The 27,924-nt window shown below is 47.2% G+C and overlaps 1 protein-coding gene across 4 annotated transcripts; it reads right to left on the reverse strand.

Annotated features, from left to right (window-relative positions):
• DNAL1 (dynein axonemal light chain 1) lies at nucleotides 1-27,924 on the reverse strand. 4 transcript variants are annotated; one of them, XM_038765884.1, is made up of 9 exons: nucleotides 27,886-27,924; nucleotides 23,928-24,136; nucleotides 11,624-11,662; nucleotides 10,120-10,229; nucleotides 8,297-8,352; nucleotides 6,292-6,347; nucleotides 5,712-5,838; nucleotides 4,947-5,087; nucleotides 1-3,651 (listed from the first exon to the last, which is right to left on the reverse strand). In XM_038765884.1, exons 4-9 carry the CDS (start codon nucleotides 10,152-10,154, stop codon nucleotides 3,605-3,607), a joined length of 462 nt encoding a protein of 153 aa, XP_038621812.1. In that variant the 5' UTR covers nucleotides 10,155-10,229; nucleotides 11,624-11,662; nucleotides 23,928-24,136; nucleotides 27,886-27,924; the 3' UTR covers nucleotides 1-3,604. The 4 variants fall into 4 exon arrangements, with proteins under 4 accessions (XP_038621812.1, XP_038621811.1, XP_038621810.1 ...); XM_038765883.1 differs by lacking the exons at nucleotides 23,928-24,136; nucleotides 27,886-27,924 and adding an exon at nucleotides 17,507-17,555 and having other exon boundaries at nucleotides 4,947-5,084; XM_038765882.1 differs by lacking the exons at nucleotides 23,928-24,136; nucleotides 27,886-27,924 and adding an exon at nucleotides 17,507-17,555.

Consider the following 27,924-nt stretch of genomic DNA (forward strand, 5'->3'; position numbering starts at 1 on the left):
GGTCACGCGGCGGACGGGGGGCGGAGGTGGGTTTAGAACCCAGGCCCTCCGACTCCCAGCCCTAGACTCAAGTCCACTCGGGGGACTTGAGCCCCAGAACAACGCCGACTAAATCGCTACCCACTGGTCGGTATCTGGGGAAGACTTTCCACTAACATCCAGTGCGTAATTTTAAAGTGCAAATCTTCTGAAAAAAAATAGCTTAAACTCTCTCTTCTCTCTCCCCTCATATTTCGCTAGAACGAAACGACAGTGGCTCTTTCCCTCTGACCATTTCCACTCGGGCGAGTAACCGGAACCCAGCGGAACAGAAAAGGACCTCCCTAGTATGACTTTTCTATAACGGTCGATGGGGAAAGCGAGTCACAGACTAACGCTTTCCATCCAAGGACAGAAAAACCCAACCTGCTTTGTCCTTGGCGGTCACTGAGCTGTGAATAAGGTCTGTGTGGATTTGCAGATAGGGGCTGGTTGTGGAAAGGATAAAGATTTTCTTTATTCCCCTAATTCCACATGCTAACTGTAGTATTTGTTAAGGGCTTGCTAAGCATCACACACGGGAGTAGATACAAGATAAGCAAGTTGGACCCAGACAGCTGTCCCCTTGGCGATCTCCAAATGGAAAATCACGTTAAACATGTTCACGTTAGGAGGCGGACAGAAAACAGATAAGGAGGGGTCAAAGCTGACAGGTCTTCAGCACTATCCTGGGAACTCTCAAATCTGGTTTTGCATTTATTATGGATTTTTTTAAACACCGCAACATAAATAACGAACAGAGAAGCTGACCAGAGGCTGCTATGGTAACACACAAAAGTCACACAGCTGACAGGTGGCGGAGCAGGGATTAGAACCCACGACCTCTGACTCCAAAGCCCGGGCTCTTTCCACTGAGCCACGCTGCTTCTCTTGATGTCTGTGTTTCTGGGTCTGTGTGCTTCTGTCCATGTGACAACCTGATTACCTTATATCTACCCCAGCGCTTAGAACAGTGCTTGGGACAGAGTAAGCGCTTAACAAATACCATAATAATAATAACACACAAACCAGACCCTTTATCAGCATTTTCAGCTAAAAAAAAATTCTTCCAAACTCTCCACGGAACAAGCACACCATTAACCTTCAGGGAGATAAACAGATTCTAGAAAACCACCTTCTCTCCCTCTGACCAACTTTTTCATTTTCACATTTTCCGACTCATTTTACCTAGCTGGGTTCCTGCTACTTTCCACTTTGACCTGAGGACAGTCAAGGAGGAAGGTTCTGTGTATAGGATACACTCCCTTCCGCAAACAACCCCTAAGATAACCCAGCCCAAGAGATTTCAGCGCATTCAGAAAGCCCGATTCCTCTTTCTTATGCAGTTTCCCCCGAAAAAGATAGCAGGGTTCAAGGGCAACAAATAAATCGTAGCGCCCACAACAGAAACAGCGATTTTAAAGCTCTTTTTACCGCCTCTGCTGATGTACTTCAATCTTGCCCCAGAAGGACCTCCTGTAGATGGAAAGCTTCATTTCCATGGTCTAAACAGTGTTGACACCCTGTCTTGACCACGCCGGAGCCTGCTTTTGTGACTAAATCTATGAGACTAGCATCGTAACTGCACAGCCACAAAGAAGTAACACAATCAGAAAATTAAATCGTAGGCTCACAGACTCAGAGAGCTGGAAGGGCCATTCCGCCAAAGTCACACCAAGACCAGGAAAGATGAAATATACTCCAATGCCAGCGCCAGAATCTTAATCTTAAACGGGGTGACTAGAACAAGTTGTTCTGCTGCATTCTCTGCCATAAAAACTTTGGTGAGGACTACAACCGAAAGCCAACCAAGTTCCCCGCGTGGACAAAATGCCGACCGCCAAAGAGAGAGCCGTTTTCCCTCCCGATCCAGGGACGATAAATGGACCTTACCTTATGGCCCACTGAGGAAAATGCCCACAGGCAATGGTACACAGGCAGCTTTCCAGAAGGGAATTCCCGCAGTTAGCTGTGCCACCAGAGGGAATGACGAAAAAGAAGTTAAAGCACCTGCCTTGATTTTTTTTTCTTTCACACAATCCACTTAGGGACTGACTGTCAGAGCCGGGATGCTCTTCTAGCGGGAGGGTCTCGAGGAAAATCAAACGCTCCTGTCTCAGGGAGGAAAGGATACTCCCGAGCTCAGGGGCGGATGCTTCCGGTTAAACCCTCCTCCCCGACTTTTCCCCTCTGGCATGAAATGAGCCACAGGGAAAAACAATGGAATCATTTTTTCCCTCCTTTAGAGACAACAGGCACAATTAGGCAGGAGGCCTCGGCCTCCTTTCCCTGACCGGTTCAGCCTCCACCCGTCGAGGCTTATCTAGTCACCGACTTCAGCGACTCAGAGTTCCCGGGGAAGCCGCATCGACTCCTTCCTCAAAAAAACACTCGCCTCGGTGGGATTTTGAAACCGAATCACCCGTTTTGCTACTTTTGGGGATAACCCTCAAAACCTCCGCCCAGGCACTTCAGAAAATCAAGTAACGCTGCCCCCTTCTCCTTACATTCTCTTCCCTCACACCACTTACATTTACGTACTATCATTAGGCTACCTAAATTTGTGCTTCTGAAACCAACGCACTCCTTGAAAAGCCAAAGAGCGCTTATCCCGAAAGTAACCGAGTCCAAATCGTTCCTTACCTAGGTTCGCTCGCCCTACCCTGCCAACGAACATCTTCCCTCGACAAGACAAACTGTCCTCTGCTTTGATTAATGCCACATCCAACATTCAGAACAGACTTTTGATCTCTCCCTCGACCGCTTGGATTCGGCGAGCGTTTTCCGTGGGCCGAGCACCGTCCTGGGCCCCGTACTTTCAACTTGCAGGCACCAATGTCGACAGCGATAGTGTTCTAAGATACATAAAATGGGAAGGGGCCTCCTCGAGGTTTGAACCCTTTCCTTTCAATGCGGCACTTCCAACTGGATTTGGATTTTCTGAGCTCGCTGCTCGTGACAGTAGATCATTTACACAACGACCCCGTTGGCTGCCTTTCTGAACCCAAAAGGTGACGCCCTTCAGTTCAAAATCTATTCCGCTATATAGCACTGAGACGTAAAGAAGCGGCAGTTTGGAAAGGAGGCTTTTTAGGTGCAAAAGGCTGAGGTTAATATTTCTCAAGTATAGTTAAAAAATAGGCCACGTATATGGCCTAAAAAAAGGATCTAAACTGAACAAAGAACCAAAGCCTGCTCTTTTATTACAAGTGACTACAAAAACCTGAAGCTGAAGAGAGATATGAAAGTTGTGTCTCTAGACCAACTAGGAAAAAATGACCTACGCTACAAGGTTTCGTTAGTCTGGGATTCAGTACATGATTGTGACTAAAGATCTCATAGCAAAATGTCTTCTAAAGAGCCATCCCTTCTGAAGAAGGAAACCGAACATACTGAAAGTCATTTTTGGTTACGTTTTCTGAGGCTAGGAAAAGGAGGGGGTGGGGAATAAAAGGGTTTTCTCTGTTTTGCGTTTAAAAATCATTTTGCTCCAAATAGAATCTTTAAAACCGACACTTATACAAAGCTTCTTCTATTATTCTTAAGATATTTAAATAAGTTATTAAAACGAAGTAGAAATGTGGTCTCAGTTCTCTCCTTCTCCCTCTTCCTCATGTTTAATTACCGGTGTTCCTGAGAGACAGAGAGACAGAGAGAATTATTTCTGATGATCCTTGACAAATTCATGTTCTAAACATAATCGACATCTTATAGGTCAACATTAGTTCTGAGGTACGTGGCAGCAAACAACGCTTCTCAGATTCTCTGTAGAAGACTCTCGGGAGGAGTCTCAAAAGGGCAACTTGAGTTGGGATATATTTGAATATACTTATGAAACTCTGAAAAACACATTTACGCATTAGATGGACTAGCCACTTTTCCTCAGGTACTTTTCAGATGAGCTGTTTAATCACATCACATCTGACTCTGGTAGTTCTGGGCAAGAGCAGACCCGGAGGAAGACCCAGGTCAATCCCAAGAAAGGGGAAGCAGCGTGGCTCAGTGGAAGGAGCCCGGGCTTTGGAGTCAGAGTTCATGGGTTCGAATCCCGGCTCCACCGCTGTGTGACTCTGGGCAAGTCACTTAACTTCTCTGTGCCTCAGTTACCTCATCTGTAAAATGGGGATTAAGACTGTGAGCCCCCCGTGGGACAACCTGATCACCTTGTAACCTCCCCAGCGCTTAGAACAGTGCTTTGCACATAGTAAGCGCTTAATAAATGCCATTATTATTATTATTATTAAAACTGGATCAGTTTAGCTTCACCCCAGGATTTTTAATCTTCCAGCAGAGTGGAGAATCAGTGGAAAGTATTTTGATTCCTGTCTGGAATTTCCTGCCAGCAAAATCAGGTAGGCAAAGAAACACAAAAAAAGCAAAAAGCTTTTATGCTAGTTGCCCCGCACACTTGGCTCCTCTGATACTAACTTTCTCACCGTACCTCCGTCTCGCCTGTCTCACCACCAATCCCCTGGCTCACCGCCGACGCCTGGCCCGGAACGCCCTCCCTCCTCAAATCCCACAGACAATGACTCTCCCCTCCTTCAAAGCCTTTTCGAAGGCCCATCTCCTCCAAGAGGTCTTCCCTGACTAAGCCCCCATCTCGTCTTCTCTCACTCCCTTCCGCGGTGTCTTGACTTGCTCCTTTTCTTCTTCCCCCCTCCCAGCCCCACACCACTTATCATTTATTTCTGTTGATGTCTGTCTCCCCCTCTAGACTGTAACCTCGCTGTAGGCGGGGAATGTGCCTGTTCAGCGCTGTAGTGTACTCTCCCAAGTGCTTAGTACAGTGCTCTGCCCACAGTAAGCACTCAATAAATACGACTGAATGAAAGAATGCGGTACACGACTTTTCTCTGTCATCTCCCACCGCTATACAAACACTCACGCTCGGAAAGTGTCATTCACTGGCTTCTAAAGGGACTCACCATCTAGCTTTTTCAGCTTGGGTACACGCTTGGTTGCTTCTTCAACCCAAGACCCCTCCGCGGAATATTTTTCCTCCAGCGGATTGGCCACAAACACCAGATCCTCTAGCAACGGCAGTTCCGCCAGTCTCACAAACTCTGCTGCGAAAGAAAGAGAAATAACTCCAAATGAAAACGCCGCCCGTTAACAGCCCGCTTGCCGAGAGGGCGTCCCTCGACCGAAGAAAGAGACTGCCGCCCTTCGATCCTCTTACTCTCTGGGCGAGTTGGATTCCAGATATGGCAAATGAATGATGAAAAATATATCTGAGCCAAGTGACCGTTCATAGCCAAAGTTAGGGAAAGAAGGAAATTGGAAAAAATACCTCCAGTTTAGACTGCGAGCCTCATTAGCGGCAGGGACTTTGTCCAACCTGATTAACTTGTATCTACCCCAGTGCTTAGTACGGAGCTTGACACACAGTAAGTATTTAAACAAAAATAATGATAATAATACTTCGTCTCTACAGCCAGAATAAGAACAGATGTGGTTTAGTCAAGTCAAACAGAGCCACGGATCACTTCCCACTTCTCAACAATCGGTGATTCTGAAAGACAACAGTGTGTACGGTCCGTAGACATTGATAAAAATACAACAATAACGTGGCTTCATGAGCTACCCCAGCACTTAGAACAGTACTTGACACACAGTAAATGTTTAACAAATGCCATAAAGGAAACACCAAATGCCATAAAAAAAATAAAAAAGTATAAGTCTTGGCTTACCCCATTCTTTCACCATGTTATTAGACATGTAGAGAACCTTCAGTTTCTTCATGACATGAATCCCTTTCAGTTTCTCGATCAGGTTATAGGAGATCCACAATTCTTCTAAAGTCTCCCCCACCGCCTCCTGATTCAGAAGAAAATGATCTCAGTCTTGGAACATTTTCCCCTTCCTCTTAACAAATACCACAATCATTATTATTATTATTAACTGAATACCCTACATGTTCCTTCTCCATTTGATATTCACCCCCTCCCCTTACCCCACAGCACTTATGCTCATATCTTAAACTTATATATTATGAATTATTTATTCCTCTTAATGTCTGTCTCCCCCTCTAGACTGTAAACTCATTATGGCAGGGAATGTGTGTGCTAATTCTGTTGCACCGTCCTCTCCCAAGCACCTCGAACAGTGCTCTGCACATAGTAAGCGCTCAAGAAATATCATTGATTGATTTAGTTCCGCGAAACACAACCAGCGAAAAGTGAATCAGCCCCAGCACAAATAAATGTTTCCAGATATTACGTTTTAAGAAGATCACACCTGAAGAGTCCCGCGCTATTTTGAATAACTCACCAATCCATTCAGGTTTTTGATGTTGTTTCGTCCTAGTGAAAGGATCCTCAGGTTTTCTGCGGTGCAGAAAGAGAAGCTTCTTGGTATCTGTTTACGATCTATGTGTTGCCAATTTGTACTTCCCAAGCGCTTAGTACAGTGCTCTGCACATAGTAAGCGCTCAATAAATACGATTGATTGATTGATTGATTGATTGATTGATAAGCCACTGAACTAGATATGATTTCTCTGGCAATCACCACGTTGAAAAAGCAGCAGCATGGCTTAAATCATACAGCCCGGGCCTGGGAGTTGGAAGGACCTGGGTTCTAATCCCAGCTCTGCCACTTGCCTGCTGTGTGACCTTGGGCAAGTCGCTTTACTTCTCTGGGTGGGCCTCGGCTACTTCATCTGTAAAATGGGGAATAAGACCGAGAGCCCCATGTATTGTACTGTACTTTCCCAAGCATTTACCACAGTGCTCCGCACACAGGAACCGCTCAATAAATATAAATGAACGAATGAATGAATGCGGGACAGGGACAGTGCCCAGGCTGATTAGCTACCTCAGCACTTAGGACAGTGCCTGGCACACGGTAAGCACTTAAATGCCATTTTAAAAAAAGGGCCTGGGTTCTAATCCCAGCTCCGTCACTCGCCTGCTGTGTGACCTTGGACAAGTCACTTCTCTGGGCCTCAGTTACTTCATCCGTAAAACGGGGAACAAGACTGTGAGCATGGGTCCAGCTGATTAACTTGCATCTACCTGAGCGCTTAGGACAGGGCCTGGTGCACGGTAAGCGCTTAACAATACCGTAAAAAAAGTCAGTAAGGTCCAAACTCGACGGTTATCGTTATGGGCGTGATGTGTTTCGGAGGTCTCCCTCGCCATGGCCGGAGTCCTGGGCAGATCTGTGCAGTCCCACGGTCTCTGTGGTCCAAATTTCTGAACTTCCTCTGATTCCCAAGCCCGTGCTCTTACGACTAGGCCATGCTGCTTCCTATATATCGTTCCCTAACTTGCCTAATGACCCTCTCAGGGTGGCACCCGGCGAGTTTCCATTCCTCTACCAGTCTCAGCTATGGAAGGGAGAGTGGAGCAGAGGCCTGCCCATTCCCTTCCTCGCTTGGCCAGTGGCTAGCGAATGGCAGGCCGTCAAAACTCCCCCATGCTGGGCGGCATAACTACGACTGAAGGAATGGGAGAGAGTCGAGGGCAGAGACTCAGGTTTTCCGAACAGAAGGCGGCAACGGTAAACCGCTTCCAGATTTGGACCGAGAAAACTCTACGGATACACTACAAAAACGACTGCAGATGGAGAGTGGGGTGTTCTGGGAGAGATGCGTCCGTGGAATCGCTGTGGGGCGGAGACGACTCGACGGTATAAGACCAGATAACTTGCCTAATGAGTAAGTGGCAAAACCAGAATGGATCCTGGGTTCCGATAATTACTCAGCACTCCCTCTCCGATCTCAGATATGTTTTGAGTTCCTGCGTAAGTCTACTGGCCCAGTGGACGGAGCACGGTCCTGGGAATCAGGGCTCTAATCCCGGCTCTGCCCCTTGTCTGCTGAGTGACCTTGGACGAGTCATTTCACTTCTCCGGGCCTCGGTTACCTCATCTGGAAAATGGGGATTGAGACTGGGGGCCCCAGGTGGGACGGGGACGGTGACCGTCCCGATTTGCTTGTATCCACCCCGGCGCTTAATACAGCGCCTGGCACAAAGTAATCGCTGAATAAATACCATAATCATTATCATTATTATTGCTCTATCCGAATGAGAGAAGACTATCAAGAGTTCTGTTAAATGCATGACAAGTCCTAAACGCCAATGATTTAAAAAATACCTAGTTCACAAATCACGTTATTGCTACAAAAACCTAGGCTAATCATGTTTTTGAATACGCCACAATCATCTGTACAGCAGGCAATCCAGAAACGGGGTCAACTTCTGAAATGGCAGAGCAGTTTTAGAAAATTTATTCCCGCAAGAAGAATCACCTGGCACTGAAATTTCACTTACTCAAGCCATTGAGGTTGGCAATTTTTTCGATGCAGTTTGTAGACAGTGACAGTTTCCTGAAAAACAACAGCAGTAATGACAAACCCATATAACATAAAGGGGAAATCTGCTTTAACGAAAGTAGCAACTGCAAAAATAAAACCCCTTATTAGAACATTTTAGCCAGATTTCATTCTCAGTATGAGCTGCTGTGGGGAGAGAACGAGTCTACCAATTCTGTTCTACTGCCCTCTCCCAAGCGCTTAGTACAGTGTTCTGCACATAGTAAGAGCTCAATAAATACCACTGATTGATTGATTCGTCTATGCAGTGCCTTCGCATTCCTGGTCTCCTATTTTTTTCTTGCGTCCAACCTGATTAGCTTACAAGCACTTAGTACAGTGCCTGCACATAGTAAAAAAAAAGAACCAACCCACAAAAAATATGCTAAAAAAAGAAAACAAAACCCACAAAACCTGAGGTGACTCTTCCCTGTAATCATGTGCCCTCAAATTATTAGAATGGCCAGAGGATTAGATCACCTCATGAGTATGATTCAACCTAAAGGTAGATGAGAAATACATCCCTTCACTCTCCTCAAACAATGCCACTTCAATTGCTCTTTTCCTTCTTCCCTCTCCCCAGTGGAACTTCCTAAAAGATAATAATGGTATTTGTTATTTGTGAAGTGCTTATTACGTGCCAGGCATTGTACTAGGCGCTGGGGTGGATACAAGCATATCGGGTTGGACACAGTCCCTGTCCCATGTGGGGCTCGCAGTCTCAATCCCCATTTTATAGATGAGGTAACTGAGGCCCAGAGAATAATAATAATAGTGACGGTATTTGGTAAGCGCTTACTATGTGCCAAGCGCTGTTCTGAGCACTGGGGTAGACACAAGGTAATCGGGTTATCCCCACGTGGGGCTCCCAGTCTTAATCTCCATTTTACAGATGCGGTAACTGAGGCACGGAGAGGTTAAATGGCCTGCCCAAGGTCACACAGCAGACGAGCGGCAGAGCCGGGATTAGAACCCACATCCTCTATTCCCACTCCCAAGTCCATGCTCTTTCCACTAAGCCACGCTGCTTCTCTAGACAGGTGACATGACTCGCCCAAGGTCACACAGGCCATCCTGAGAGGGTCGTTAGAACCCAGGTCTTCCTGATTCCCACGCTCTTTCCACTAAGCCATGGTGCTTCTCATTATTTGGCCTTTCCCAAGAGATCACGGATTTTCTGCTTCCCCAAGTTAGGATAAATCAGATGCAGTGAATAACAATAATAATAATAATAATAATAATGATGGTTTTTGTTAAGTGCGTACAGTGTGCCAAGCACTGTTCTAAGCGCTGGGGCAGATACAAGGCTAACGGATTGTCCCACGTGGGGCTCACAGTCTTCATCCCCATTTTACAGATGAGGTCACTGAGGCACAGAGAAGTGAAGTAACTTGCCCAAAGTCACACGGCTGATAAGTGGCAGAGCTGGGATTCGAACCCACAGCCTCTTGACTCCCAAGCCCGGGCTCTTTCCACTAAGCTGCTTCTCTAGTGAAGAACCCACACGGTTGGAAACAACGCATCCAAGAATCAACCAGTCGATGGTATTTATTGAGCGCCGTGTGAGGGCACTTTTGCTAAGCGCTTGGGAGACAACAGAATTGGTCGAAACGTCCCCAACACCCTTTCAAACCAAGGATGGCTGGGATCGTGAGTTGGCACTTCTCGGGAAGTATTAGGTTAAGGAACGGGAAGAGGGAAAGAGGAATCCGCCGGCCCATTCCAGAAATACGGAAACAAAAGAGCGACCGTCCAGTGCTGACGACCGTTCGGTGAACTTACTCGCAGTTGACGAGGGTGGACAGGGTTGCATCCATCTTCTCTACAGGGGGAATCTGGGCATAAAGCTTCACCTCTTTGGCTTCCGACGCCTTCTGGCCTGATTTCTCTTCCTGGAAAAAAAGAAAATACCGGCCGACCGAACAAACAGAAGAGTTGGACTCGCCGTGGATTCTTCCATTTTACCTCAGAGATTTTTAATGCCGATCCTCTATAATAATTCTCCGTGGTATTTTATGCAGCGCAACTCCCTCACTGAATCGAGGCTCGTTCCTGAAAACTTCCATTTCATTCATTCGTTTGTGTTTATTGAGCGCTTACTTTGTGCAAACGGCGTGGCTAAGTGGAAAGAGCCCGGGCTTTGGAGTCAGGGGTCATGGGTTCAAATCCCGGCTCCGCCAACTGTCAGCTGCGTGACTTGGGCAAGTGGGCCTCAGTTCCCTCATCTGTAAAATGGGGATGAAGACTGTGAGCCCCCGTGGGACAACCTCATCACCTTGTAACCTCCCCAGCGCTTAGAACAGTGCTTTGCACATAGTAAGCGCTTAATAAATGCCATCATCATTATTATTATTACTAAGCGCTTGAAAGAGTATGATATTCCAATAATAATAATGGTATTTGTTAAGCACTTACTATGTGCCAAGCACTGTTTTAATCCCCCAAACGCCTCCCTCCCAAGCCCCTGCTAACCTCACCAACTCCTGGGTTGGTAAAATGGAAACGGCGTGGCCTCGTGGAGCGCTTAGTGCAGTGCTTGGCACACAAGAAAGGCTCAGTACATCTGATGATGTCGATGTACCTCTAAGCTTAATAATAATACTACTGACGATGATTATCATGGTAATTGGAACTCACCCTCCTCACCAGCCCCTCAGCACTTACGTCTTACGTTTGTAATTTCTTTATTTATATTTTAATGTCTGCCTTCTCATCTGGACTGTGATTGTCTCACGGGCAGAGAACGGGACTGCCAACTCTGTTATTGTTTTTGGTACCCTGTGTGCTAGTCACTGTACTAAGCGCTCAGGTGGATACAAGCAAATCCGGTTGGACGCAGTCCCCATCCCACATGGGGCTCGCAGTCTCAATCCCCATTTTCCAGATGAGGGAACTGAGGCCCAGAGAGGTGAAGTGACTTGCCCGAGGTCAAACGGCAGACAAGTGGCGGGGCCGGGATTAGAAACCAGGTCCTTCTACTCCCAAGCCCGGGCTCTATCCACTAGGCCATGCTGCTTCCCTGTGCTCGACACATCAATCAATCGTATTTATTGAATGCTTACGGTGTGCAGAACACTGTACTAAACGCTTGGGAGAATTCACTACAACATGGCAGACAAGCTCCCTGCCCAAAACGAGCTTACAGTCTAGAGGACCCCGGGATCCTACGGGGAAAACAATCTGAATAGCTAAGCTGAAAGCCAATTCATCAAATCTAAGGGGCCACTGGCTTTAAGTCATTATTCTTAAACTCTTATAAAGTTCGAAAAATTGCTTATGTACTCACCCATTTGGCTAGGGCTTCTTTGATTGTCGTTGCTTTTGCCTAAACACAAAAAAAATCATTATTATTATTATTAAAAAGGAAATGGGGTCACTGGACTTACTTCTTTGCTTCTTTTAGACTGTGAGCCCACTGTTGGGTAGGGACTGTCTCTATGTGTTGCCAATTTGTACTTCCCAAGCGCTTAGTACAGTGCTCTGCACGTAGTAAGCGCTCAATAAATACGACTGATTGATTGATTGATTGATTTGCTGGTCTTGCCACACTTTGCCTATTTCTTTGCCCCACCAATTTTCTGCCTCTGATATTAATTGGCCGGCCTCCTCAAGCTAAAAATCCTAGCCTCTTCTCAGTCAGTCAATCGTCTTTATTGAGCGCTTACAGCGTTGAGAGGACTGTAGTAGGTGCAAGGGGGAGTACAGTACAAAAACAGACACATTGCCTGCCCACAACGAGCTTACAATCTCTAGATCACAAAGTTGCATTCTTGGATGTTTTACTCTGGTAGGGTTGCATCTGCATTTCTCCCAGGAAGCTGAAGAACGAGTGTTGGGAATTGAAGTGTTTGTTTTTAAGGATGGTGCTGGTTACACCACCAATAATTAGGGTCTTTGTTAAGCACTTACTAGGTGACAAGCACTATTCTAAGCTCTGTGGTAGATGCAGAGTTTACAGAGCTTAGGGTGGGGGGAAACAGACATGAATAGAAGGAAATAAATGACAGATCCGGACTAATGTGCTGTGGGGTGGGGAGAGGGGAAGAGCAAAGGGAGCGAAATACAAGATGGGATAAAACGCTTAGTACAGTGCTCTGCACGTAGTAAGCGCTCAATAAATACGATTGATTGATTGATTGATTAAAACGGGGGCTAGTGAGGTGGGATGGGGAAATGCTGTGAAGCAGCAAGTCCTAGTGGAAAGAGCCCGGGCCTGGAAGCTGGACGACCTGGGTTCTAATCCCGGCTCTTCCTGGTGCCCGCTGTGGGACTTTGGGCACTTCAGTTCACTTCTCTTTTACACTGTGAGCCCGCTGTTGGGTAGGGGCTGTCTCTCTATGTTGCCAACTTGTACTTCCCAAGCGCTTAGTACAGTGCTCTGCACACGGTAAGCGCTCAATAAATACGACGGATTGATTGGTTCTCTGTGCTTCATTTCATTGCTTTTAGACTGTGAGCCCACTGTTGGGTAGGGACTGTCTCTATGTGATGCCAATTTGTACTTCCCAAGCGCTTAGTACAGTGCTCTGCACATAGTAAGCGCTCAATAAATACGATTGATTGATTGATTGATTTCGCCTGCTTTCCCTCCTACTTGGACTGCGAGCCTCATGCGGTACTTTTCTATCTATCTAATATATACGGGAAGTGGGGGATATACATATATATGTGTCACACACACGCCACACATTTTCTAATTGGGGCATAATCCACAATTACAATGTTAAGTGCCCAGAAATGATTGCGGTAGATGACCTGGGATGCTAAAAATCAGGCAGGTGAACTACATAAAAGAATTCCAGTTATTTTAATACCCTTACAAATGCCAAAGATGCTAATTGAATAACACTAGAGAACAACCTAAATCGCTCGTCTCTACCCCAGCGCTTTCAACAGTGTTGGACATATAGTAAGCACTAGACAGATACCATAAAAAAAATCAGTGAAATATGAAATTTAGAGCTCCGCTTTCCAACACGCCCGGGTCTCCCCTATCCTAAGAGGACCTTCCCTCGACCCCCCTCCGGTTATCACCCCATCTCCCTCCTACCTTTCCTATCCAAAGTCCTTGGGCGAGTGGTCTCTACCCGCCGTCTCAAATTCCTCTCCTCCGATTCTCTCCTTGACCCCCTCCGATCTGACTTCCATCCCCTTCGCTCCACCGAGACCGCCCGCTCCAAGGTCGCCGAGGATCTCCTCCTCGCCGGATCCAACGGCCTCTACTCCATCCCGATCCTCCTGGACCTCTCGGCTGCCTTCCACACTGCTGACCACCCCCTATTCGTGGAGAAATTATCCAACCTCAGCTTCGCTGACTCTGGTTCTCCTCCTATCTCTCTGTCTCCTCGGCGAGTACAATTCCGGCACCAGATGGAGACCATTCCCACCTAAACGGGCTGATTTCCCACCTAAACCCCGTGGGCACGGAATGTGTCTCTTCATTTTTATATTTTACTCTCCCAAGCAGTTAGTCCGGTGCTCCGCACACAGTAAGCGCTCAATAAATGCGACTGAATGAATCGGGTGACTTGTTTTGATGTCTGTCTCCCCCCTCCCTTCTAGACTGTGGGCAGGGATTGTTTCTGTTTGTTGCTGAACTGTACTTTTCAAGGGTTTAGTGCAGTGTTCTGCACACGGTAAGCGCTCAATAAATATGACTGAATGAATGACAAAAAGCTCCCTCTGATGAAGATTTTTTAAAAGTAAAATTTTGGCAGAGAAGCCGAAATTCCTTGAGGTACTTTTCTATTTATATAATATATATGGGAAGTGGGGGATATACATATATATGTGTCACATACATGCCACATATTTTCTACTTGTGGCATAATCCACAATACAATGTTAAGTGCCCAGAAAAATCAGGCAGGTGAACTACATAAAAGAATTCCAATTATTTTAATACCACTTTAAATGCCAAAGATGCTAATTGATTAACACTAAATAACGAAGATCTGAAAACTCCTCCCTTGACAACTCACCACACCAAGAGGAAACAATTAGCATATCTATTCTATTTATTTTATTTTGTTAGTATGTTTGGTTTTGTTCTCTGTCTCCCCCTTTTAGACTCTGAGCCCACTGTTGGGTAGGGACTGTCTCTAGATGTTGCCAATTTGTACTTCCCAAGCGCTTAGTACAGTGCTCTGCACATAGTAAGCGCTCAATAAATACGATTGATGATGATGATGAATTTGCTGAGGCTTACGGTAGACACTTTGAGCATTACCCTGGTTTTTCCTACGAACATATATTCCGTCCATCGTATTTATTGAGCGCTTACTGTGTGCAGAGCATTCAGTCGTATTTATTGAGCGCTTACTGTGTGCAGAGCACTGTACTAAGCGCTTGGAAAGTACGATTTGGCAACAGAGAGACAGGTCCTGCCCAACAACAGGCTCAGAGTCTCTAATGGAGCGGGGGTACTGTACTAAGCACTTGGGAGAGTACAATCAATCGAAAGTATTTATTGCGCACTTACTGTGTGCAGAGCACTGAACAAAGCGCTCGGGCGCTTACAATCAATCGCATTTTTTGAGCGCTTAGTGTGGGAAGAGCACTGTACTAAGTGCTTGAGAGAATACAATCAACAGATGGTATTTATTGAGCGCCTACAGTGTGCAGAGCACTCTACTAAGCGCTTGGGAGGGTGCAACCCATCAACGGGATTTATTGAGCACTTCCCGTGCGCAGAGCACTGTACTAAGCGCTTGGGAGAGTGTGCTTTGCACATAGTAAGCACTTAACAAATGTCATCATTATTATTATTATAATTATATGTTAATTATATAATTGTACTTATATTATTATTATTATTATTATTATTACAATCAACCCATAAGCGGAATTTATTGATTGCTTCCTGTGTGCAGAGCACTGCGCTAAGCACTTAGGAGAGTGCAATCAACCCATAAATAGCATTTGCTGAGTGCTTCCTGTGTGCAGAACACTGTACTAAGCGCTTGGGAGACTGTAATCAACCCATCAATAGTATTTGCTGAACACTTCCTGTGTGCAGAGCACTGTCCTAAGCGCTTGGGAGAGTGTGTTTTGCACATAGTAAGCGCTTAACAAATGTCATCATCATCATTATAATTATTATTATTATTATTACAATCAACCCATAAGCAGAATTTACTGATTGCTTCCTGTGTGCAAAGCACTGCACTAAGCGCTTGGGAGAGTGCAAACAACCCATCAATAGTATTTGCTGAGCGCTTCCTGTGTGCAGTGCACTGTACTAAGCGCCTGGAAGAGTGCAATCAACCCATCAATAGTATTTGCTGAGTGCTTCCTGTGTGCAGAGCACTGTACTAAGCGCTTGGGAGATTGTAATCAACCCATCAATAGTATTTGCTGAACACTTCCTGTGTGCAGAGCACTGCGCTAAGCGCTTGGGACACTGCAATCAACCCATCAACAGTATTTGCTGAGTGCTTCCTGTGTGCAGAGCACTGTGCTAAGCGCTTGGGAGAGTCCAGTCAACCCATCAGTAGTATTTGCAAATCCCGGCTCTGGCAATTGTCAGCTGTGTGACTTTGGGCAAGTCACTTAACTTCTCTGTGCTTCAGTTCCCTCATCTGTAAAATGGGGATTAATACTGTGAGCCCCCCGTGGGACAACCAGATCACCTTGTAACTTCCCCAGCGCTTAGAACAGTGCTTTGCACACAGTAAGGGCTTAATAAATGCCATTATTATTATTATTATTTGCTGGGCGCTTCCTGTGTGCAGAGCACTGTGCTAAGCACTTGGAAGAGTGCAATCAACCCATCAATAGTATTTGCTGAGTGCTTCCTGTGTGCAGAGCACTGTGCTAAGCGCTTGGGACAGTGCAATGGACCCATCAACAGTATTTGCTGAGTGCTTCCTGCGTGCAGAGCACTGTACTAAGCGCTTGGGAGAGTGCAGTCAGCCCATCAATAGTATTTGCTGGGTGCTTCCTGTGCGCAGAGCACTGTACTAAGCGCTTGGGACAGTGCAATCAACCCATCAACAGTATTTGCTGAGTGCTTCCTGTGTGCAGAGCATTGTGCTAAGCAGTTGGGACAGTGCAATCAACCCATCAACAGTATTTGCTGAGTGCTTCCTGAGCGCAGAGCACTGTGCTAAGCGCTTGGAAGAGTGCAATCAACCCATCAATAGTATTTGCTGAGTGCTTCCTGTGCGCAGAGCACTGTACTAAGCGCCTGGAAGAGTGCAATCAAACCATCAATAGCATTTGCTGGGCGCTTCCTGCGTGCAGAGCACTGTGCTAAGCGCTTGAAAGAGTGCAATCAACCCAACAATAGTATTTGCTGAGTGCTTCCTGTGCACAGGGCACTGTACTAAGCGCCTGGAAGAGTGCAATCAACCCATCAATAGTATTTGCTGAGTGCTTCCTGTGTGCAGAGCACTGTACTAAGCGCTTGGGAGAGTCCAGTCAACCCATCAATAGTATTTGCTGAGTGCTTCCTGTGTGCAGAGCACTGTGCTAAGCGCTTGGGAGAGTGCAATCAACCCATCAACAGTATTTGCTGAGTGCTTCCTGTGTGCAGAGCATTGTGCTAAGCACCTGGAAGAGTGCAATCAACCCATCAATAGTATTTGCTGAGTGCTTCCTGCGTGCAGAGCACTGTACTAAGCGCTTGGGAGAGTCCAGTCAACCCATCAATAGTATTTGCTGAGTGCTTCCTGAGCGCAGAGCACCGTGCTAAGCGCCTGGAAGAGTGCAATCAACCCATCAATAGTATTTGCTGTGTGCTTCCTGTGTGCAGAGCATTGTGCTAAGCGCTTGGAAGAGTGCAATCAAACCATCAGTAGTATTTGCTGGGCGCTTCCATGTGTGCAGAGCACTGTGCTAAGCGCTTGGCAGAGTACAATCAACCCATCAATAGTATTTGCTGAATGCTTCCTGTGCGCAGAGCACTGTACTAAGCGCCTGGAAGAGTGCAATCAACCCATCAATAGTATTTGCTGAGTGCTTCCTGTATGCAGAGCACTGTGCTAAGCGCCTGGGAGAGTGCAATCAACCCATCAACAGTATTTGCTGAGTGCTTCCTGTGTGCAGAGCACTGTGCTAAGCGCTTGGGAGAGGCCACTGTAAGAGAGTTAGTTCCCAACGGGCGAGGCAGACCCCCCCCATCCCCCCACCCCGCGTTATAAGAAGCCCCGTCTTAGAGAGCGCTCACCATTCTGCTCCGTTGCTATCGTCACAGCTCTGGTTGCTAGGGAACCCCACGGGCTACGGCGCATGCGCGGCAGGGCAGCACCGCCCCCGCCGTGAAGGGAGTCGCCCGCGCGCACGCGCGCTGTGCTCCCGGGCCAGCCGCCGCGGGGCGTTGTGGGACGGCCCCACCGCGCAGGCGCACTGGGCTCGGGCGGCTGAAGGCCTCAGTCAGGCATCTAATAATAATAATAATAATAATAATAATAATAATAATAATAATGGCATTTGTTAAGCGCTTACTATGTGCAAAGCACTGCTCTAAGCGCTGGGGGGGGGGATACAAGGTGATCAGTTTGTCCCACGTGGGGCTCACAGTCTTCATCCCCATTTTCCAGATGAGGTCACTGAGGCTCAGAGAAGAAGTGACTTGCCCAAGGTCACACAGCAGACATGTGGCGGAGTCGGGATTCGAACCCATGGCCTCTTTGTTAAGCGCTTGCTATGTGCCAAGCACTGTTCTAAACGCTGGGGTAATAATAATGATGGCATTTGTTAATCGCTTACTATAATAATAATGGTATTTGTTAAATGCTTACTATGTGCAAAGCACTGTTCTAAGCGCTGGGGAGGTTACAAGGTGATCAGGTTGTCCAACGTGGGGCTCACAGTCTTCATCCCCATTTGACAGATGAGGTCACTGAGGCTCAGAGAAGTGAAGTGACTTGCCCAAGGTCACACAGCAGACATGTGGCGGATCCAGGATTCGAACCCATGACCTCTTTGTTAAGCGCTTGCTATGTGCCAAGCACTATTCTAAACGCTGGGGTAATAATAATAATGATGGCATTTGTTAATCGTTTACTATAATAATAATGGTATTTGTTAAACGCTTACTATGTGCAAAGAACTGTTCTAAGCGCTGGAGGATACAAGGTGATCAGGTTGTCCCACGTGGGGCTCACAGTCTTCATCCCCATTTTCCAGATGAGGGAACTGAGGCTCAGAGAAGCGAAGTGACTTGCCCAAGGTCACACAGCAGACATGTGGCGGAGCCGGGATTCGAACCCATGACCTCTTTAAGCACTTGCTATGTGCCAAGCACTATTCTAAACGCTGGGGTAATAATAATAATGATGGCATTTGTTAATCGCTTACTATAATAATAATGGTATTTGTTAAACGCTTACTATGTGCCAAGCACTGTTCTAAGCGCTGGGGGATACAAGGTGATCAGGTTGTCCCACGTGGGGCTCACAGTCTTCATCCCCATTTTCCAGATGAGGGAACTGAAGGTCAGAGAAGTGAAGTGACTTGCCCAAGGTCACACAGCAGACATGTGGCGGAGCCGGGATTCGAACCCATGACCTCTTTGTTAAGCGCTTGCTATGTGACAAGCACTGTTCTAAACGCTGGGGTAATAATAATAATGATGGCATTTGTTAATCGTTTACTATAATAATAATGGTATTTGTTAAACGCTTACTATGTGCAAAGGACTGTTCTAAGCGCTGGGGGATACAAGGTGATCAGGTTGTCCCACGTGGGGCTCACAGTCTTCATCCCCATTTTCCAGATGAGGTCACTGAGGCTCAGAGAAGTTAAGTGACTTGCCCAAGGTCACACAGCAGACGTGGCAGAGTCGGGATTCGAACCCATGACCTCTTTAAGCGCTTGCTATGTGCCAAGCACTGTTCTAAACGCTGGGGTAATAATAATAATAATAATGGCATTTGTTAATCGCTTACTATAATAATAATGGTATTTGTTAAATGCTTACTATGTGCAAAGGACTGTTCTAAGCGCTGGGGAGGTTACAAGGTGATCAGGTTGTCCCACGTGGGGCTCACAGTCTTCACCCCCATTTTCCAGATGAGGGAACTGAGGCACAGAGAAGTTGAGTGACTTAACCAAAGTCACCCACCTGAAAAGTGGCAGAGGCGGGATTTGAACCCGTGGCCTCTGACTCCAAAGCCCGGGCTCTTTCCACTGAGCCACGCTGCTTCTCTGTGTGCGAAGCACTGGGGTAATAAAAATGATGGCATTAGGGACCGTCTCTATATGTTGCCAACTTATACTTCGCAAGCGCTTAGTACAGTGCTCTGCACACAGTAAGCGCTCAATAAATACGATTGACTGATTGATTGATTGATTGATTTGTTAAGCGCTTACTGTGTGCGAAGCACTGTTCCAAGCGCTGTGGCGGATAAAAGGTGATCAGGTTGCCACGAGGGGTTCACAGGCTTCATCCCCATTTTACAGATGAGGGAACCCAGTGAGGTGACTTGCCCAAAGTCACCCAGCTGACAAGTGGCAGAGGCAGGATTAGAATCCATGACCTCTGGCTCCTAAGACCGGGCTCTTTCCACTGAGCCACGCTGCAAGGTTTTCAGACTGTCCCACGTGGGGCTCACAGTCTCAATCCCCCTTTTCCAGATGAGGGAACTGAGGCCCAGAGAATAATAATAATAATGGTATTTGTTAAGCACTTACTATGTGCCCAGCACTGTTCTAAGCGCTGGGGGAGATACAAGGTAATCAGGTTGTCCCATGTGGGGCTCGCAGTCTTCACCCCCATTTTACAGATGAGGTCACTGAGGCACAGAGAAGTGAAGTGGCTTGCCCAAAGCCACACAGCTGAGAAGGGGGGGAGCCGGGATTAGAACCCACGCCCTCTGACTCCCAAATCCGGGCTCTTTCCACTAAGCCAGGTGGTCCATCTTTGCCAAGAGGCCTTCCATTCATTCATTCTTGAGGGCTTACTTGAGTATTTCTTGAGCACTTACTGTGTGCACAGCACTGTACTAAGCGCTTGTGAAGCCCAGTTCAGCAACAAATCGAGACAATCCCTGCCCACAACAGGCGCACAATCTAGGCTCACAAATACCATCATCATCATCATCATCAGAAGGGGGCTGCCCTGACTAAGCCCCACTTTCCTCTTAATAATAATACTAATGATGGTTTTTGTTAAGTGCTTACTATGTGCCAAGCGCTGTTCTAAGCGCTGGGGTAGATGCAAAGCAATCAGGTTGTCCCACCCGGGGCTTACTGTCTTAAGTCTTTTAGACTGTGAGCCCACTGTTGGGTAGGGACTGTCTCTATGTGTTGCCAATTTGTACTTCCCAAGCGCTTAGTACAGTGCTCTGCACATAGTAAGCGCTCAATAAATACGATTGATTGATTGATTGATTAATCCCCATTTTACAGCTGAGGTCACTGAGGCTCAGAGAAGTTAAGTTGCCAACTTGTACTTCCCAAGCGCTTAGTACAGTGCTCTGCACCCAGTAAGCGCTCAATAAATATGATTGATTGAATGATTGATTGATTAAGTGACTTGCCCAAGATCACACAGCAGCCAAATGGCGGAGTTAGGATTAGAACCCATGTCCTCTGACTCCCAAGCCTGTGCTCTAAGCCGTACTGCTTCACTTCTCCCACTCCCTTTTGCGTCCCCCTGACTTGCCCCCTTTGCTCTTAGCATTTATGTACTAATAATAAGTGTGGTACTTATTAAGCGCTTACTATATGCCAGGCACTGTGCTAGGCGCTGGGGTGGATACAGGCAAATCGGGTTGGACACAGTCCCTGCCCCACGGGGGGGGGGGGGGGGGGGGCTCAGTCTCGATCCCCATTTAACAGATGAGGGAACTGAGGCCCAGAGAAGTGAAGTGACTTGACCAAGGTCACCCAGCCGACGAGTGGTGGAGCAGGGGATTAGAACCCATGACCTTCTAACCCAGATCTGTGCTCTATAAAATATACGACGGTATATTTCCCCCCATCTTACCTCCTTCCCTTCCCCACAGCACCTGTATATATGTATATATGGTTGTACATATTTATTACTCTATTTATTTATTTTACTTGTACATTTCTATCCTATTTATTTTATTTTGTTGGTATGTTTGGTTCTGTTCTCTGTCTCCCCCTTTTAGACTGTGAGCCCACTGTTGGGTAGGGACTGTCTCTATGTGTTGCCAATTTGTACTTCCCAAGCGCTTAGTACAGTGCTGTGCACATAGTAAGCGCTCAATAAATACGATTGATTGATTGATTGATTGACTTGTTAAGCGCTTAACTACGTGCCAGGCACTGTACTAAGCAATGGGGTGGATACAAGCTAATCGGGTTGGACACAGTCCCTGTTCCCATTATGGGGCTCACGGTCTCATTCCCCATTTTACAGCTGATTTTACCTGTTCTTCCTCCCCCTTAGACCCTGAGCCTCCTGTGGGCCAGAAACTGATTCCACCGTAGATCCCCCAACGTTCAGTCCAGTGCTTAGCACACAGTCAACTCAATTACCACAATTACTGCTAGCACTTTTGTAAGAACCACTTCAAAGACTCCCTTTGACACCTCTCCTCCATGCTGGTGAGCTCTGGGAGGATAATAATAATGATGGTATTTTTTTTAATGGCATTTATTAAGCGCTACTGTGTGCAAAGCGCTGGGGAGGCTACAAAGTGAGCAGGTTGTCCCACGGGGGGCTCACAGTCAATCCCCATTTTACAGATGAGGTAGCTGAGGCACAGGGAAGTTGTGACTTGCCCGAAGGCACACAGCTGACAATTGGCGGAGCCGGGATTTGACCACTGACTAAGCGCTTACTATATGCTAAGCACTGGGCCAGATGGGGGATTTTTGTACCTCTATGGGTCAGGAACTTTTTTATTTTTCTGCCAAACAGCCTGCTTCTGGTCCTTGCTCTCAGCCTTTTTGTCTCTCTTTTCTCACCCTTCTTCTACTCCTTAAAAATGTTGCCAGGTTCATCCAATTAAGTGCTTACTCTTACTATACTGAGCGTGTGGAATAATAATAATAATAATAATGATGGCATTTGTTAAGCGCTTACTATGTGCACAGCACTGTTCTAAGCGCTGGGGGGAATACAAGGTGATCAAGTTGTCCCACGGGGGGCTCACAGTCTTAAACCCCATTTTACAGATGAGGTAACAGGCTCAGAGAAGTTAAGTGGCTTGCCCAAGGTCACACAGCAGACGTGGAGGAGTTGGGATACAATTTGCAAAATGAAAAGCTGGCACCTGTATCCACGGAAACCCATAATGCCCTAAGCTCTTTTCAGGGCAATGTTACCACTGTTTATTGTTGTACTGTACTTTCCCAAGAGCTGAGTACAGTGCTCTGCACACAGTAAGCGCTTAATAAATAAAACTGAATAAATGAATGAATGAGACCTCCAACTAACTGTGGCCCACGATATTCACTCACTCTGGTCATGCATTTTTTTCAATCCTCCCAAGAAAATATCTCAGTTCGAGATTTGGTTTCTCATTATCTGAACTTTCTTGCAACTTCTATCCCGGATCAGGGCTGGACCTGAGAAAACATGCTGCTTTAACTATCATTTACAAAACAGCTGCTTCTCAAGATTAACAGGCATAAAGCAAGGGAGGGAAAAATCAAATAATAATTAAAAAAAACACCGACCCATGAAAAATCTGGCTCTGGTCTAAGCTCTTTTCCTTGAGATTCCCAGAAGCTTTTGTGGGACAAAATCTGTTCCCAGGCAGTTCAGAAATTCTATCCCCGAGCACATCTGTTCTGTCCAATAGAGTATTCATTGTATATTAAACCTAGGAAACCCACCTAATTACAAATATACTTTTTTCTTCATCATCATCATCATCAATCGTATTTATTGAGCGCTTACTATGTGCAGAGCACTGTACTAAGCACTTGGGAAGTACAAATTGGCAACATATAGAGACAGTCCCTACCCAACAGTGGGCTCACAGTCTAAAAGGGGGAGACAGAGAACAAACCGAACATACTAACAAAATAAAATAAATAGAATAGAAATGTACAAATAAAATAAATAAATAGAGTAATAAATATGTACAAACATATATACAGTTTTTTTCTTGCCACCAAATAAAGATATCCACAAGTTAATTCGTGAAGAAACTTTTTTCACAGCTTTCTTCACTTTTCTCACAAACAGGACTGCAAAAAGTGATAGGAAAATTGTTCCTATGAACTACGATTAGCTGGGTAATTTATCCCACATCCACATTGGGTCTCCTCACTTACTACAGATAGTAATTGAAAGGTAAATCTTTTATAGGTGCATCTTCAGGTGGATCTATAGCCAAACGCTATAAAGAATAAGAATTTGAGAGGAGTTAAAAGCAAAATCCAGGCATCAAAATCAACTGTGCCATTCATTTTTTAATTGTCATAAAATGGAACTAAATGAGGAAAACAAAATAAACTTAAAACCACAGTAAGACATGCCTGCTTTTAAAACATGTGCAAGGTTTGGTGTTACTATCCCTAATTGAAGGTCTGGTGCAAAATGACTGACAAACAAATTATTTTACGTTCCGCTTGTTTTGTTTTTTTTAAGGCTACTTATAAAATTTAGGTGTCCACCCAAATCACATTAGGTTAAAGTATGGAACATCGTATCATTAACATACCTGTTTACGTTACGTAACCAAGAATGGAGAAGTAATAACTCAGAACACTGGACCGCATCTGAAATTTGAAAGGCATCTTTTGCGATTTCAGAAGAGCTCAAAAGAGTTCATTTTCTCCATCATCCGTATATAAATTCCCAAGCAAACAGGTTTCCCCAGCTGAGATCTTTTCTTTCTCTGATACCACATGTGTTCAAGATCTACACTCTCTGCGGAAAAAATATCAGAATTACAAATACATTCTAGTACTTTCACCTACAGTGGAACATTAACTTTTTATATTTATTAGAGAATCATTAACACAACCCAAATCAGAATCTTTCAATCTTCTGCTTCAATGAAATATACAAAAATTAAACGTGACACTAGAGGCAATAGCTTTTAATAGCGTTGTGGGCACTTGGAAAACTCCAAACGATTGGCTCGGCCTATTGTAAATAAGCTGTGACAAATCATTACAACTATATAAAAGGCAGAATTTTGAGGATTTTGGTTCATGGTGGTCTATTGGCGAGGGTCAGTCCCGCTCTAGACTGTGAGAAGCAGCGTGACTTAGTGGAAAGAGCCCGGGTTTGGGAGTCAGAGGATGTGGATTCTAATCCCGGCTCCACCACTTGTCTGCTGTGTGACCTTGGGCACGGCACTTAACTTCTCTGTGCCTCAGTGACCTTATCTGTAAAATGGGGATTGAGATTGGGAGCCCCATGTGGGACAACCTGATTACCTTGTATCTATCCCAGTGCTTAGAACAGTGCTTGGCACAAAGTCAGAGCTTAACAAATACCATTATTATTATTATTATTATTATTATTATTATTACCTCTAGACTGTGAGAAGCAGCGTGGCTTAGTGGAAAGAGCACAGGCTTGGGATTCAGAGGTTGTGGGTTCTAATCCCAGCTCCGCCACTTGTCGGCTTTGTGACTTTGGACAAGTCACTTCCCTTCTCTGGGCCTCAGTTCCCTCATCTGGAAAATGGGGATGAAGACTGTGAGCCCCACGTGGGACCACCTGATCACCTCTCCCCCCATTCTGGACTGTGAGCCCATTGTTGGGCAGGGATTGTCTCCATTTGTTGCCGAATTGTACTTTCCAAGCGCTCAGTACAGTGCTTTGCACCCAGTATGAACTCAATAAATACGATTGAATGAATGAATGAATGATGAATGAATTATTATTAAGTCTTTGTTGGGAGGGAATGGGTCTGTTTATTGTTGCACTCTCCCAAGCGCTTAGTACAGTGCTTTGCACACGGTAAGCGCTCACTAAATACTAATGAATGAATGAATTTGGGGTACGAAAGGAATTTGGCACTTTTTAAATGTAAAATCTAGAGGAAAAAGAAACATTTCAAGAGTCTAAGGCTGAGCTATGAGAAGCGAATCAGATGACAGCGCGCTTGTACAGGATTATTCTCAGGCCTGCGTTGTGCTGCCCAAGGAAATGGGAATTTTTTTAACCAGGAATTTCCACCCCCACCGTGGGATCTCGGTCACCAGCCTTGGGAAAGTGGCTTCTCGGAAACCGACGGCTACAAAAAGACACCCCGACAAATGTTTTGTTTTGTTGTCTGTCTCCCCCTTCTAGACTGTGAGCCTATTCGTTCATTCAATCATATTTATTGAGCACTTACTGTGTGCAGAGCACTGTACTAAGCGCTTGGGAAGTATATATATATATATATCCCGTATATATGTTTGTACATATTTATTACTCTATTTTACTTGTACATATCTGTTCTATTTATTTTATTTTGTTAGTATGTTTGGTTTTGTTCTCTGTCTCCCCCTTACAGACTGTGAGCCCGCTGTTGGGTAGGGACTGTATATGTTGCCAACTTGTACTTCCCAAGCGCTTAGTACAGTGCTCTGCACACAGTAAGCGCTCAATAAATCCGATTGATTGACTGATTGATTGATTGATTACAAGTCAGCAACATATAGAGACGGTCCCTACCCAACAACGGGCTCACAGTCTAGAAGGGGGAGACAGACGACAAAACGAAGGGTAGGGACCGTCTCTGCACACAGTAAACGCTCAATAAATACGACTGAATAAATGAATGAATTTCATCTCTGTCCACCCCAAAAGCCGGCTGGTATTTACTGAGCACTTCCGGTGTGCGGAACACTGTACTAAGCGCCTGGGAGAAGGCAACACCCCAATATCGCAGACAGAACGAGGTTACGGTCTTTGTTTCCTAATATTCAACCGTATTTATCAAGCGTTAGTCGCGGGGCCTCAAGCAGACGCCTAAACCAGAGTCCAGTTGAGAATATTTCCGGGGAAGTCACAGGACTCCTAAAATTATAATTTTGATATTTGTTAAGCGCTTACTATGTGCAAGGCACTGTTCTAAGCGCTGGAGAAGCACCCAATGCTTGGAACAGTGGCTGGCACTTAGTAAGCGCTTAACAAATGCCATGAAATTAAAAAAGCACGTCAAAGCAAAGGTGACTAAGAGAAGCAGGTGAAGTGTGTGGTGAAAACCCGGCAGATTTTACTGGCGGGGAAGCACTGTGGCCCAGTGGGAAGAGTCCGGGCCTGGGAATCACAGGTTGTGGGTTCTAATCCTGCCTCTGCCACTTAATAAAGCACTCACGAGCCAAGCACTGTTCTAAGCGGTGGGGAGGTTACGAGGTGATCAGGTTGTCCCACGTGGGGCTCGCGGTCTTCATCCCCATTTTCCAGATGAGGGAACTGAGGCCCAGAGAAGTGAAGTGACCTGCCCAAAGTCATGCGGCTGACAAGCGGCGGAGCTGGGATTTGAACCCATGACCTCTGACTCCGAAGCCCGGGCTCTTTCCACTGAGCCACAGCGTAGGCCCCGCCCCCTCTGAGGAGGCCGGGAGGGCGCGCGCCCCCGTAGGCCACGCCCACCCTGAGGCGCCCGGGCGGGCGCGCGCCCCCTCTGAGGAGGCCGGGGTGGCGCGCGCACCCCGTAAGCCCCGCCCACCCTGAGGCGCCGGGGCGCGCGCGCCCCCTCTGAGGAGGCCGGGATGGCGCGCGTGCCCCCGTAGGCCACGCCCACTCTGAGTTGCCGGGGCGGGCGCGCGCCCCCTCTGAGGAGGCCGGGAGGGCCCGCGCCCCCCGTAGGCCCCGTCCACTCTGAGGCGGCGGGGCGGGCGCGCGCCCCCCGTAAGCCACGCCCACTCTGAGGCGTCGGGGCGCGCGCGCCCATCTGAGGAGGCCGGGATGTTGCGCGCCCCCGTAGGCCACGCCTACTCTGAGGTGCCGGGGCGGGCACGCGCTCCCTTTGAGGAGGCCGGAGTGGCGTGCGCACCCCGCAGGCCCCGCCCACTCTGAGGCGCCGGGGCGCGCGCTCCCTCTGAGGAAGCCGGAGTGGCACGCGCCCCCCGTAGGCCCCGCCCACTCTGAGGCGCCGGGGCGCGCCCCCTGTAAGCCACGCCCACTCTGAGGCGCCGGGGCGGGCGCGCGCCCATCTGAGGAGGCCGGGATGGCGCGCGCCCCCCGTAGGCCCCGCCCTCTCTGAGGAGGCTGGGTGGCGCGTGCGCACCCCGTAGGCCCCGCCCCCTCTGAGGAGGCCGGGATGGCGCGTGCACCCCGTAGGCCCCGCCCTCTCTGAAGGGGCCGGGCTGACGCGCGCCCCCTTAGGCCACGCCCACCTTTGGGACACGCCCCCGGGCGCGCGCCTCTCCCCCCCGCTGTTTCCCGCCCAATCTGAGGGGGGCCACGCCCTCTCCGTGCGGGGGGGGGTCAAATGGGTGCGCGCCGCCCCCACCCTTTCTGAGGGGGGCCGGGCTGGCGCGCGTCCCCGCCAACTCTGGGCCAGGCACCGCCCTCTAATAATAATAATAATGGCATTTATTAAGCGCTTACTATGTGCAAAGCACCGTCCTAAGCGCCGGGGAGGGTGATCAGGTTCCCCCACGGTGGGGCTCACGGTCTTCATCCCCATTTTACAGATGAGGCGACTGAGGCCCAGGGAAGTGACTTACCCCAAGTCACCCAGCTGGCAATTGGCGGAGGCGGGATTT

This window comes from Tachyglossus aculeatus, chromosome 23 (assembly GCF_015852505.1).
Source record: "Tachyglossus aculeatus isolate mTacAcu1 chromosome 23, mTacAcu1.pri, whole genome shotgun sequence".
Lineage (NCBI taxonomy): Eukaryota > Metazoa > Chordata > Mammalia > Monotremata > Tachyglossidae > Tachyglossus > Tachyglossus aculeatus.